Source organism: Pelophylax lessonae (genome assembly GCF_965119305.1).
Source record: "Pelophylax lessonae genome assembly, chromosome: 1".
Lineage (NCBI taxonomy): Eukaryota > Metazoa > Chordata > Amphibia > Anura > Ranidae > Pelophylax > Pelophylax lessonae.
Window position 1 is genome coordinate 717,537,700 of NC_138768.1, and position 13,485 is coordinate 717,551,184.

General features: G+C 47.5%; 1 protein-coding gene across 2 annotated transcripts in view; it reads left to right on the forward strand.

Moving 5' to 3' along the window:
- The window catches only part of PRIMPOL (primase and DNA directed polymerase), a gene marked incomplete at its 5' end in the record, with an annotated part of 81,809 nt that overhangs the window by 58,590 nt on the left and 9,734 nt on the right, over positions 1 to 13,485 (forward strand). For both annotated transcript variants that reach the window (XM_082267366.1, XM_082267367.1), the window contains 2 exons: positions 203 to 292; positions 12,984 to 13,092. In XM_082267366.1, coding sequence (XP_082123492.1) covers positions 203 to 292; positions 12,984 to 13,092 — 199 coding nt within the window. The remainder of the gene's footprint in view (positions 1 to 202; positions 293 to 12,983; positions 13,093 to 13,485) is intronic.

Here is a 13,485-nt window from a genome sequence, read left to right on the forward strand (position 1 = left end):
GCCTGTACTGTGTATGTGATAGACACAGTATATATTGTTCCATGTTAAAAGCATGATCTAGATAACGTGAAGTGTTTTACGTAGAATGTTGGGCGGGTGCTGTTACATATGAGTTTTGCTAATTCATCCTGCCAAGTGAAGTCAAAAACACCAAACAACATCTACCCTACTGTGTAACAATGCTGTGTTCCCTCTTCATTAGGCAGTGTCATGAATGGATATCAGTCTTCTCCTTATCCAGAAATTGATCAATTCATATGGTCGCTTGTAACAAGAGAAGGCTTCCAAGGAGGTATGTTTCCCGAGGTTTGTGCCATTTAGAACTAAAATATTATTTTATATTCCCAGTACCCTTTAAAGAAAAAAGCTATTGCCAACCTTTTCTGGAAATGCTGGAGGCTTTGTTACTAACCCTCTAGCTTAAATTCTTTATAAAGCGACTGACTTAAGAAAATTATGGGTCAGAAGTCAGAATAATTTATCTGCTTACTTGTTCTTGGTCAGTGCCTCAAAGAAATGAAGCAAGAGATAGCAGAGCCAGGCAAGTAGCATTTTCAGAAGAGGTCTACAATGGCTGTCAGAAAACTGGCACTTGCTTTCTTTTAATATAACCTTGTGATTGGATACATGGTTATCAAAATTACAAATTGTAATGTTTCTACATTATTGTAGGGCTCCATTATACCATGTGAACTAATCATGTTTCTGGGATTACTTGATGGGTAACTCTAGATAAATATGAGATAAAATGTTTGCAAATGGTTTTACATCAAAATTGCACTGGGACAGATATTCCCTCTACACCACAATGTTTGGCCACATTGCAGCCTTCTATTTTTACAGACTATTCATAAAAAGCAGACATGATCAGGGGTGTCCCACAGAGTTTTCTTTACTTCTTGGATCAGAAAGAACTCCACAATTGGAGGACAGTCCAGTCACATGACTTTGACAGGCTTTCCTCTGTTGAGTTAATAGTGCTCCAGAGCTACAGTATGTACATTTATGGACTACATCACTTACTATGTTTTATAGATGTGCAACTGAACTGTAGGAAACCAAAAATTCACCATTAGAGTGGGGCTGCATCCATGTGCTCCAGCAGCCTAAGGTCCTGATACCATTTATTTTAATAGGACTCACCTTTGTAAAGTGCATCACTGCGCTTTATAAATGTACTGTCATTTTTTTTTTTAATTGGCTGTAATGAGGCCATAATGCTGCTTTATACAGTGCAACCGGAAAGTATTTACAGCGCTTCACTTTTTCCACATTTTGTTATGTTATAGCCTCATTCCAAAATGGATTAAATTACAATATTTTCCTCAAAATTCTTCAACCAATACCCCACAATGACAACATGAAAGACGTTTTTTTTTTAAATATTTGAAAACTTATTAAAAATAAAAAACGAAAAAAAATGCATGTACATAAGTATTCACAGCCTTTGCTTAATACTTTGTTGAAGCACCTTTGGCATTACAGCCTCAAGTCTTTTTGAGTTTGAGGCTACAAGTTTGGCACACCTATTTTTGGGCAGTTTCTCCCATTCTCCTTTGCAGGACCTCTTAAGCTCCATCAGGTTGAATGGGGAGAATCGGTGCACAACCATTTTCAGATCTCTCCAGAGATGTTCAATCGGGTTCAAGTTTGGGCTCTGGCTGGGCCAATCAAGGACATTCACCGAGTTGTCCCGTGGCCACTCCTTTGTTATCTTGTGCTTAGGGTCGTTGTCCTGTTGGAAGATGAACCTTCGCCCATGCTCTGGAACAGGTTTCCATCAAGGATGTCTTTGTACATTGCTGCATCTTTCCCTCAATCCTGACTAGTCTCCCAGTTCCTGCCCCTGAAAAACATCCCCACAGCATGATTCTGCCACCACCATGCTTCACTGTAGGGATGTTATTGGCCAGGTGATGAGCGGAGACTGGTTTCTCCAGACATGACGCTTGCCATTCAGGTCAAAGAGTTCAATCTTTGTTTCATCAGCCGAGAGAATTTTGTTTCTGGTCTGAGAGTCCTTCAGGTGCCTCCAGGCAGGCTGTCATGTGCCTTTTACTGAGGAGTGGCTTCTGCCTGACCACTCTATCTTACAGGCCTGATTGGTGGAGTGCTGCAGAGATGGTGTTTTTTTCGGAAGGTTCTCTTATCTCCATAGAGAAATGCTGAAGCTCTGTCAGAGTAGAGTGACCATAGGGTTCTTGGTCACCTCCCTGATTAAGGCCCTTCTCCCCCGATCACTCAGTTTGGCTGGGCAGCCCGCTCTAACAAGAGTCCTGGTGGTTCCAAACTTCTTCCATTTATGGATGATGGAGGCCGCTGTGTATATTGGGAATGCTGCAGAAATTTTTCTGTACCGTTCCCCAGGTCTGTGCCTTAATACAATCCTGTCTCGGAGGTCTACAGACAAATTCCTCTGACTTCATGGTTTGGTTTGTGCTCTGACATGCACTGTTAACTGTGGGACCTTATAGGTGTGTGCCTTTCCAAATCCTGTCCAATCAACTGAATTTACCACTGGTGGACTACAGTTAAGTTATAAAAACATCTCAAGGATGATCAGTGGAAACAGGATGCACATGAGCTCAATTTTGAGTGTCATGGCAAAGGGTATGAATACTAATGTACATGGGATTTTTTTTTTTTTTTTATTTGTAATACATTTGCAAAGATTTTAAACAAACTTCTTTCACTTTGTTTTTTATGGATTATTGTTTGTAGAATTTTGAGGAAAATAATTAATTTAATCCATTTTGGAATGCTGCTGTAACATAACAAAATGTGGAAAAAGTTAAGCTCTGTGAATACTTTCCGGATGCACCGTAAATAGGTCCTAGGTGTTTAGATCAGAGTACTCTAAATGGTGTACAGTGTATAACTTTTGTTTCCCTCTATACCTGCACTGTGGGTTGAAATGATGATTTTACTGTACATACGGTATACAAGGAGCCGTGTTCTATTCTCATTTCTGACTGGCCTGCACAGACTTACATGGACGCTATACTGTATCCTAATGAGTTATGTATGATCGTTTCTGGGGATTTACACAAACTTCTCTTCTGGTTGCTCATGCAGTAAAAACTCTAGAATGCAAAATCTGGTGCAGCTGTGTACATTAGCCAATCCACTTCTAACTTTAGCTTGTTCAATTAAAGTGTAACTCCACTTTTGTTGAGAAAAATACATTTCCCTCTGGGTTATCTGTGTACATTGCAGGGATTTTAACAAACTTTGTTGCAGATTCCAACCTTTTGTTATTCTGAAGAAATCCGTGTGTGTTCCTCTGTTCTCCTCTGCTGAGTGGGTCTAATGGGAGTGGCCTCATAATTATCTGTCAGCTGTGGCAGCTGCATAGCTCTAATAAGGAAAGCTGTCGCAATTGTATACGCTATATTGTTTTTTTTTTACTTGCTATTTTCTTCCCCAAGATAGTGGACTTACACTTTTAAGCTTTGACAAGAAACCTGGAAGCTGATTTCTATGCAGATCTGCACCAGATTTTGTGCTCTCCAGTTTTAGTAAATCATCCCCAATGTAGAATGAGTAATAAGGACTTTAGACTGCTGATATGAGAACTCAACGTTTGAGTCTCCTGCACAAAGACAAATTTGTTTTTTTTAATGCCTTTTAACCACCTCCCACCTGGCCACTGCACATATATACGGCCGGGTGGGAGTCTCGTCCTTCTGATCGGACGTTCCGGAACGTCCTTCAGAAGGAGCGAGATCGTGCAGCGCAGCGGCGTGATCTCGATGTGCCTGTGTACCTCGGACACAGAGCAACAAGATGCGGCAGGAGGGCCCTGTGATTGGCCCTCCTGATCACATGATGGCTGTGTCCAATCACAGCCGTCATGAAATGTAAACACAGATCCTGTCAGTGAGGAGAAGAAGAGAGGATCTGTGCTGCAGCCGGGGGGATCAGTGAGTATTTCTAATTACTCACTGATCACCGAGGGGTCTGTGCTGGTAATCAGAACATTGATTACCAGTGCAGCCCTGGGGGGGGGGGGGGGTGCCACTAGACCACCAGGCATGCCCACCCATGACCACCAGGGATGGCAAGCAGGGCTCAAAGAGCCTGCCAGTGGTGCCCTCCCTATCAGTGCTGCCCACCAATGCCATCTATCAGTGCTGCCCACCAGTGCCCATTATTGCCATCTATCAGTGCCGCCCACCATGGCCCATTATTGCCCACCAATGCTGCCGATCAGTGCCCATCAGTGCTGCCGATCAGTGCCCATCAGCGCTGCCTATCAGTGCCCACCAATGCTGCATATCAGTGCTATCTATCAGTGCCCATCAGTGCTGCATATCAGTGCTACCTATCAGTGCTTCATATCAGTGCCACCCCATCAGTGTCTCCTCATCAGTGCCTGTCAGTGCGGCGTCATCAGTGCTCATCAGTGCAGGAAAAAACGTATTTATTTACAAAATTTTATAACCTAAACAAAAAAACTTTTTTTTTTTTTTTCAAACTTTTCGGGTTTTTTTTATTTGTGCACCAAAAAAGAAAAAACCTTGCGGTGATCAAATACCACCAAAAGAAAGCTCTATTTGTGGGGAAAAAATGACACAAATTTGGTTTAGGTACAGTGTTGCATGACCGCGCAATTGTCATTCAAAATGCAACAGCGCTAAAAGCTGAAAATGGGTCTGGGAAGGAAGGGGGTTTAAGTGCCCAGTATTGAGGTAGTTAATACAGCTCTATTTCAGCCGATGTATCCATGCATATTGTGGCATTTGTTTGCATTTTAGAGCAGCGTTCAAGGGAATGAAAAAAATGCTGTAAACCTGCATTCAGAGAGAGAAGCTTATGGGCATATTTTACATGCTGTGACAGGTCAAGACTGTCACGGTGAAAGTGGTCATTTAAAGGACACAGAGTGTGCACATTGACTCTGTGCAGGACTACAGACTGTAGATGTGCAGTGGAGAAAACTGCTTTTTGCAGCTTTCTCCAGGTTTTGTTATTCCTGGATGGGACTCTGTAGTTTGGAGATTTCATAGTGTCTTCGGAGGGACAGAATCTCCAACCCTGTGTCCATGTTTTGTGGATGCCCAGCAGGGTGTGTGCTCAGGTGCACACAGCCCTTATAATGAAGGTTTAGGAAGACATCAGGGCTCCCAGTTAGAGACTGCTCCACCCAAGGGAGACAGGTGGTCTCCAGTAGTCAGAGAGGCTGCATGTGGCAGCCAAAGCCTGAGTGTCTGTAGGAGACAGTTAAACGGCCTGGGGCCAGAAAAGCGGTGTACGTCAGTGTGGAGCCGTGTGCATTAGTGTGAAGTCGTCCACACTAAAGGAATCTGTGGTCTGTGTGGCCAGCACCAAGAGCAGAGGTAGTGCTACAGCGAGAGAGCCAGGTGGGCTAGCATTTTCAGTGTGTTATATATTGACTGGAGAAGAACCCCTGTGTGGGAATCCTGTGTTTTGGACTTCTTTTTTTGCCTTTTAATAAAAATGGGCTACCAGGCCCTTAAAATATAATACCTGCCTGCAGTGAATCACTGGAAAAACACATCTGCCACTGAGCTAATGGTTTGCTTTCCTTTTTGCTTTGTTCCAGTGTGGCCATATGCATCTTGCACCAGTCTGGGGCTTGTTCGGTCGGTAACAACCCCTCCAGCCACAGAGCTCTGTCTTTCATCTCAGCAAATCTTGCCTCCTTTTTCTGCTTTGACCGCCCCATCCTTGCAGTCATGCACACAACAACTTCCACAAACAGCCAACAGTTCCTGACATGAACTCACCCTTGGAGCGCAGACCTGGATTCCACCATCAGCTGCCCACATCCGAGCACCAATTGTAACATGGGGGGGGGGGCATTAGCTCAGTGGCAGATGCATTTTTCCAGTGATTCACTGCAGGCAGGTATTATATTTTAAGGGCCTGGTAGCCCATTTTTATTAAAAGGCAAAATAAGAAGTCCAAAACACCGCTTTCTCTTACGTCCCCCAACAGTTGCTGCCGCCTCTAAGTCATCACTATTGGGTATTGATTTCCGCTCCGCAGGAGTAGCTAGGTATAAGACTTAGTCAAAAAGAATAAAGGCATTTGCATATACACACCCCTGGGGGCTGTCCCACTCGGTCAATACCCCCCTGCAATGACCACTCCCAACTCAGTTTCTTTCTGCCTAGCGTCAGGAGTAGTTAGGCTTCCCTGTGCTGGGGCTACAGTCTCAGCCTATCTAATCTTTTTTATTTGATTTTCTTTTGAAAATGTCAGTTTTTTCTTACTTTACTAGCTGTTTATTTTGTCAGCTTAGTTTTTAGTCGACTCTTCGGATGAAGATGGATTCATGCGGTGCTGGGATTCGGACTGACCGCCCTGGTTCTGCAGGGCAGAGGGTCAGATGGACCCCCAGCCCGCCATCGAGCGTTCAGCTATGGTTCGCCCTGGCATTATGAACGACCCATCCCTGTTCGCAGCAGGGATGCAGCCGTGAGGTGGCTACCTCACTGGACGCATCTGCGATACTGCAGTGCAATGTCCCTGGCTAACAGCATTCTCTGTCAGATGAGGACAGCAGCTTTCCATTCTGAGAGGCTCCCCATGCCATCTGGTACAGGTAAGTACTTCTGTGTGGGGCCTCTGTCTGGGGTGGCAGTCTGTGTTGCTGTGTGTTCCCCATGTCTGTGCCTGTGTGACTCCCTGATGCAGTCCCTGTGGGGATCGCTTGTACATGCGCTGCGGTGCTGTGTGTTTTTGGGGGTCCCCTTCCCTGTGTCACTTCGGTGTTTGTGGGGGTGCAGATTGTGTTTATGACGACCGCAGTGGGGTAAAACCGCCCAGTCCGCCATTTTAGATATGGGCAAGCATGTTGGCTTCACTATGGGCACTACTACATGCTGTTTTGGCGCCATCCGACGCCATTTTGCGGTCCCAGAACGATCGTTCCGACCGCATGTTCGGCAGCCATTTTGCCGGAGCCTTCCATTCAGTCCTATGGAGCAGCCATTTTCCCTGAGTCATGCAGCCTATAAGTTCAGCCTTCCTCTGTCAGCACTTCCTTTTCCTCTGGAGCAGGACATAGGTGGTAACACTCTGCAGGCTCTGCAGGCCATCTCTCTCATTACCTTCTGTATTGTCATTTCTGGCTCAGTTTTCTTCTCCTGTTTGGGGGTCTTTTGTCACTGTATCTGTAGCGGTGGGCTGCGCACTCCGCAGTGGTCTTAAAGGGGCAGTACCAAATGTATTGCTCCTTTTGGGCAATGGATTCTCAGGACAGCAAATTCCCCCCAGCTCTGGTGGGGGACCCCAGTTCTTTTGTGGCCCCTCTGAGACCTGATTTGGCCGCTGTAGTGGCGACCTTGGTGTCCAATATGGAGATGCTGATGGCTGAACGTGCTGCGAGAAAGAGGCCCAGATTGTCTCTCTTCTGATTCAGATGGTGATATGGCTGCTGCGGCGAGCGTGCCCTTTTCAGGGTTTTGCTCATCCTTAGACCCGCTGGGGTCTGAGGGGGAGGCTGAGGGGGTTGATACTTCCTCCCCAGGGTCGCCCGAAGAGCGCACGACCATGGATGAATTGATTGTTTCTGTTAAAGAAACTTTACATTTAGAGGATGAGCCCAGTCCTCCGGGCATTGTGTCCTCATTTGGGACACACAGGACCCGCAAGTCGGCGCAAGTTTTTCTCTGCCCCGCTGAGTTTCATTACACTGTTAATGAAATGTGGCGCACTTTAAAACGTCCATTCCTGGTCCCTAGTCGGTTCAAGTTGCTCTATCCCTTTGCACCGGCTACGGAATCACGATGGTGTGTGCCTCCACAGGTGGATCACACTGTGGCCGTGCTAAACAAGGCTACCTTGGTTCCTTCTGAGGATACCCCGGTTTTCCGGAATCCCACGGACCGGCGGTTAGAGTCTCTGGCCCGCCATTCCTATACGGTGGCGGGCTCGTTACTCAGACCCATTTTCGCATCTGTTTTGGTGGCTCAGGCGGTGGCTGATTGGACTAAGGTGCTTAGGAGCAACCTCGTATCTGACGCTGTTCCGCCTGCCCGTCTGGATATGGTGGATCAAATTCACCAAGGAATCATGTATTTGTGTGATGCGGCCTTAAATGAGGCCCCTTTGGCTGCACGCCTGTCTAGTGTTTCGGTGCTTAACCGGCGACTGATCTGGCTGAAGAGCTGGTCGGCTGACCAGTCCTCTCGGAAAACGGTTGCTGATTTACCCTATGCTGGTTCTCGCCTTTTTGGCGAGGCGTTGGATACCCTGGTGAAAGGCGTCACAGGGGGCAAGAGCACCATGCTGCCCCAGAACCCGAAAAACAAGCACTTTCGTGGCAAGCGGGGTTCTGCGCCCCGATCCACTCAGGGATCCTTTCGTGCCTTTCGGAACCAATCCAAGGGTAATCCCTTCAAGAACCAGGGGAGTCAGAAGAAGCCCTGGGCGGGCAAGCAGAAGTCTGGCACTGCCGGCTCGGCGGGTCACTCCGCCTCTGCCTAAAGGGGCGCCCTCATCCGTTTCAGGGGTGGGGGGACGTTTGCGTGGTTTCCTCCAACCTTGGCTGCTCCGGATTTTGGACAGGTGGGTTCAGGAAATCATTCGGTCAGGGTACAACATCGAATCCCTTTCCCGGCCGGCGGACAGATTTTTTCCCTCAAATCTTCATTTGCCTCCTGGGCGTCTGCAGGACCTGCATCAAGCGGTGCAGGACCTCCTTGTCCAGGGGGTGACTGTCCCGGTGCCTCATCGGGACCGGTTTCGGGGATTTTATTCAAATCTGTTCCCTGTGCCCAGGAAGGAGGGCAAAGTACGTCCTATTCTGGACCTGAAGGCGCTGAACCGCTTTGTGTGTGTTCGCAAGTTCCGTATGGAGTCACACCATTCGGTGGTGGCCTCCCTGAGTCCAGGGGAATTCCTGGCCTCGATAGATCTAAAAGATGCGTACCTGTACATCCCCATTTTCGAGGGTCATCAGCGGTACCTTCGTTTTGCTTTCGCAGAGGACCACTATCAGTTTGTGGCGTTACCTTTCGGTCTCGCTTCGGCTCCACGGGTATTTACCAAAGTTCTGGCGCCGGTTCTGGGCTTGTTGGGGGCACAGGGCATTGCGGTCTTGGGGTAACTGGACGATCTTCTTCTGAGATCGAGAGTCAGTCAGGACCTGCTGCGTGATCTGTCCACCACGGTGCAGACGCTACAGGAGTTCGGATGGACCGTCAACGTTCAGAAATCGGCGTTGTCCCCATCGGTTCGTCTTCCCTATCTGGGAATGATTCTGGACTCTGCTCAGGCAAAGGTGTTCTTGCCGGAGGACAAGCTCCGGACCTTGCAGGACGAGATCAGGTCCCTCAGGGACAACCCGTCCTCGTCACTCAGGGCCTGTATGCGGGGCCTGGGCTTGATGGTTTCGGCCTTCGAGGCGATACCCTTTGCTCAGTTTCAGCGGAGATCCTGGCCAGGTGGGACAGACTTCCTCAGTCCCTGGATCTGAGTGTCTCATTGAGTCGTCAGACCAGATTGGCTCTTCTGTGGTGGCTCCAGTCCCTGACGGTGTTGGAAGGCAAATCCTTCCGTCCGTTGTTGTGGGCGGTGATTACCACGGATGCCAGCCTGTCGGGCTGGGGTGGAGTCCTGGGCAACCTGTCTGCCCAGGGCACTTGGACGTAGGAGGAATCCTCCCTCCCGATAAATGTGCTGGAATTGCGAGCGATAAAACTCTGTCTCTTCCAGTGGTCGGACCGACTTCGGGGCCGTCCTGTTCGGGTACAGACGGACAATACTACCGCGGTGGCTTACATCAACCACCAAGGGGGCACCAGGAGTGCTCGGGCGGCCCGGGAGGTGACCGACAGTCTGTCTTGGTCCGAGACTCATGTCCCGGCAATTTCGGCAGTTCACATTCCGGGTGTGGAGAATTGGCAGGCCGACAATCTGAGCCGCCAGACCCTGGACCAGGGGGAATGGTCCCTACACCCGGAGTTCTTCCAAATGCTGTGTGCGAAGTGGGGATTCCCGAACGTGGATCTGTTCGCATCTCGGCTAAACCAAAAGGTGGAAAGGTTCGTGGCAAGAACGCGCGATCCTCTGGCGGACGCCTCGGATGCGTTAGTGGCCCCTTGGCATCAGTATCGTCTGATGTATGCCTTTCCTCCGATTCAGTTGGAGCCGGGCTGGCCTCGCCGGTCCTGGTACGCCGACGTTGTTCACCTGGCAGTGGCGCCTCCGTGGCGACTGCCAATGCAGTAAGATCTACTGTCTCAGGGACCGATCTTCCATCTTGCTTTACAGTCGCTGGCTTTGACGGCCTGGCTGTTGAGACCCAGGTCCTGAGGGACAGGGGTCTCTCCCCTGAGGTGATCCCTACTCTAATCAAGGCTAGGAAAACCTCCTCTGGTAAGATCGATTACCGTACCTGGAAATCTTATTTTGCCTAGTGTGAGTCCAGGGGGTTCTCCCCTCGCTCATACTCTGTGTCAAGAGTGTTGGCTTTCCTCCAGTCTGGGGTGGACCAGCGCCTGGCGCTGGCCACGATAAAGGGCCAGGTATCTGCACTGGCTATCCTTTTCCAACGCCCTGTGGCGTCTCATTCCTTGATTCGCACCTTCATTCAAGGTGTGCGACATTTGGCTCCTCCCAGGAAGGAGCCTTTACCTCCATGGGACTTGAACTTGGTTCTGTCCGTGTTACAGCGTGCTCCCTTTAAAAACATCCGGGAGATATCGTTACTTCTGCTGTCCAAGAAGGTTGCATTTTTAGTGGCGATCACTTCGGCTCGCAGGGTATCGGAACTGGCAGCGCTGTCTTGCCGCTCTCCTTACTTGATAATACACAAGGATAAGGTGGTCTTGCGACCACCCCCGTCTTTTCTTCCTAAGGTGATCTCTGAGTTCCACCTTAATGAGGACATGGTCCTGCCTTCGCTTTGTGCGAAGCCTAAGCATCCTAAGGAGATTGCCTTGCATTCCTTGGATGTTGTCAGGGCGATCAGGGTTTACCTGTCGTCTACGGAATCCTTTCGGAAGACGGATTCCCTCTTTGTCCTTCCTGAGGGATCTCGGAAGGGCATGGCTGCGTCTGCAGCGACTATTGCCAAACGGGTCAGACAGACCATTGAGCAGGCTTATGCTTTGAAGGAACGGGTTCCACCCTTCCCTGTTAAGGCACACTCTACCAGATCTTTGAGTGCGTCCTGGGCCTATTGGCATAGGGCCTCAGTGACCCAGGTGTGCAAGGCTGCGACTTGGTCGTCGGTGCACACTTTTTCCAAATTCTACAAGGTAGATGTTTTGGCATCAGCTGATGCCTCCTTTGGCCGCAATGTTCTCAGTGCAGCAGTGCCATGAAGGACCCTTGTTTTTGTTATGGGTCCCTGGCTGTTGGTGTTTGCTTTCCTGGGCTGTTGCTCCTGTTGAGCATTGTTTTCTGTTGCCCAGAAGGTTCTCTTACTATGCGTGTAAGGTTCCTTTCTCTGATGTGGGTACTGCGTTGCCTTTTCTACGGTTGCGTCTCCCACCCCTCATGTATACACTGCTTTGGGACATCCCAATAGTGATGACTTAGAGGCGGCGGCGACTGTCGGAGGACGTAAGAGAAAACAGAATTTTTGTAAAATCTTACCTGTAAAATTCCTTTCTCTGAGTCCTCCGACAGTCGCCGCCCCCGCCCCTCTTTTGGGGTTGTTGTCTTAATTCCTACTGCTATGCTACCAAACTGAGTTGGGAGTGGTCACTGCAGGGGGGTATTGACCGAGTGAGACAGCCCCCAGGGGTGTGTATATGCAAATGCCTTTGTTCTTTTTGACTAAGTCTTATGCCTAGCTACTCCTGCGGAGCGGAAGTCAATACCCAATAGTGATGACTTAGAGGCGGCGGCGATGACTGTCGGAGGACTCAGAGAAAGGAATTTTACAGGTAAGATTTTACAAAAATTCTGTTTTCCCACGCAGGGGTTCTGCTCCAGTCAATATATAACAAACTGAAAATGCTAGCCCACCTGGCTCTCTCGCTGTAGCACTACCTCTGCTCTTGGTGCTGGCCACACAGACCACAGATTTCTTTAGTGTGGACGACTTCACACTAATGCACATGGCTCCACACTGACGTACACCGCTTTTCTGGCCCCAGGCCGTTTACTGTCTCCGACAGACACTCAGGCTTTGGCTGCCACATGCAGCCTCTCCGACTACTGGAGACCACCTGTCTCCCTTGGGTGGAGCAGTCTCTAACTGGGAGCCCTGATGTCTTCCTAAACCTTCATTATAAGGGCTGACCTGAGCACACACCCTGCTGGGCATCCACCAAACATGGACACAGGGTTGGAGATTCTGTCCCTCCGAAGACACTATGAAATCTCCAAACTACAGAGTCCCATCCAGGAATAACAAAACCTGGAGAAAGCTTCAAAAGCAGTTTTCTCCACTGCACATCTACGCTCTGTAGTCTTGCACAGAGCCAATGTGCACACTCTGTGTCCTTTAAATGACCACTTTCACCGTGACAGTCTTGACCTGTCACAAGGTGCACAAATTGCTTCTAATGGCTAGAATAAATTAATATTCTAGCCAACAGAATGAGTTTACAAATATATGCTTCTAAATGGCATATGGCCAGAAACACAAGTAATTATGTGATTAAATTTGATTGAGTTTAACATGTATAATTGCCACGTACGTTGAATGGACATGTTGTATATTGTGTACAGTGATATTTGAGCACTGTTTTCTTTTCTCTTGTTATTTTTTACTCACTTTTTTTTGTACAATAAAGTTACCCTTTAAAAAATTATGTTGCTATATATATATATAATATATATATATTTTTTTTTCTTTTTTTTTTTTCCTTTTTTTTTTTTTTTTTGCCATCTCCTGGCAGAAACAGCGTACACGGACCCAGCATAGTGTAACCTTATTTTATTCTTTGTGGCAAATCATTTTGGTGCATTTTTATTTTGTAAATATTATATGTGGTATACACGTCAACATTTATTTGCATTAAAATAAGAGTTTTTTGTTTTGTAATTTGCATAAGGTATTCGACAGTGGAACTACTTTGCTTCAGATGAATTGCTTGTCTATGACACAACCAACTATCGCTGGTGTGAAAACATAGGCCGTGCTCACAAAAGCAACAATGTCATGTAAGTAATTTCCTTTTAGAAATGTATCTGACACAAAGACCAGTCAGTAATAAGTGATGTTTTATTGTAGTTAAGCAGAAGATAGAAGCATTGCTATTATTATTATTATTATTATATAGGATTTATATAGCACCAACAGTTTGTGCAGCGCTTAACAAAATGAAGGCAGACTTTTCAGTTACAATACAATTTGATACAAAAGAAATTAGAGGGCCCTGCTCGTTAGCGCTTACAAACTAAAAGGGAGGGTCAGTTGATACAAAAGGTAATAGCTGTGGTGAATGAGCTGATAGAGAATGTGAAACAGTGTATTAGTTAGAAGCCAGATAGGCTTCTTTAAAGAGAAGAGTTTTCAAGGATCGTCTAAAGATGGGTAGATTAAGAGACAGTCGG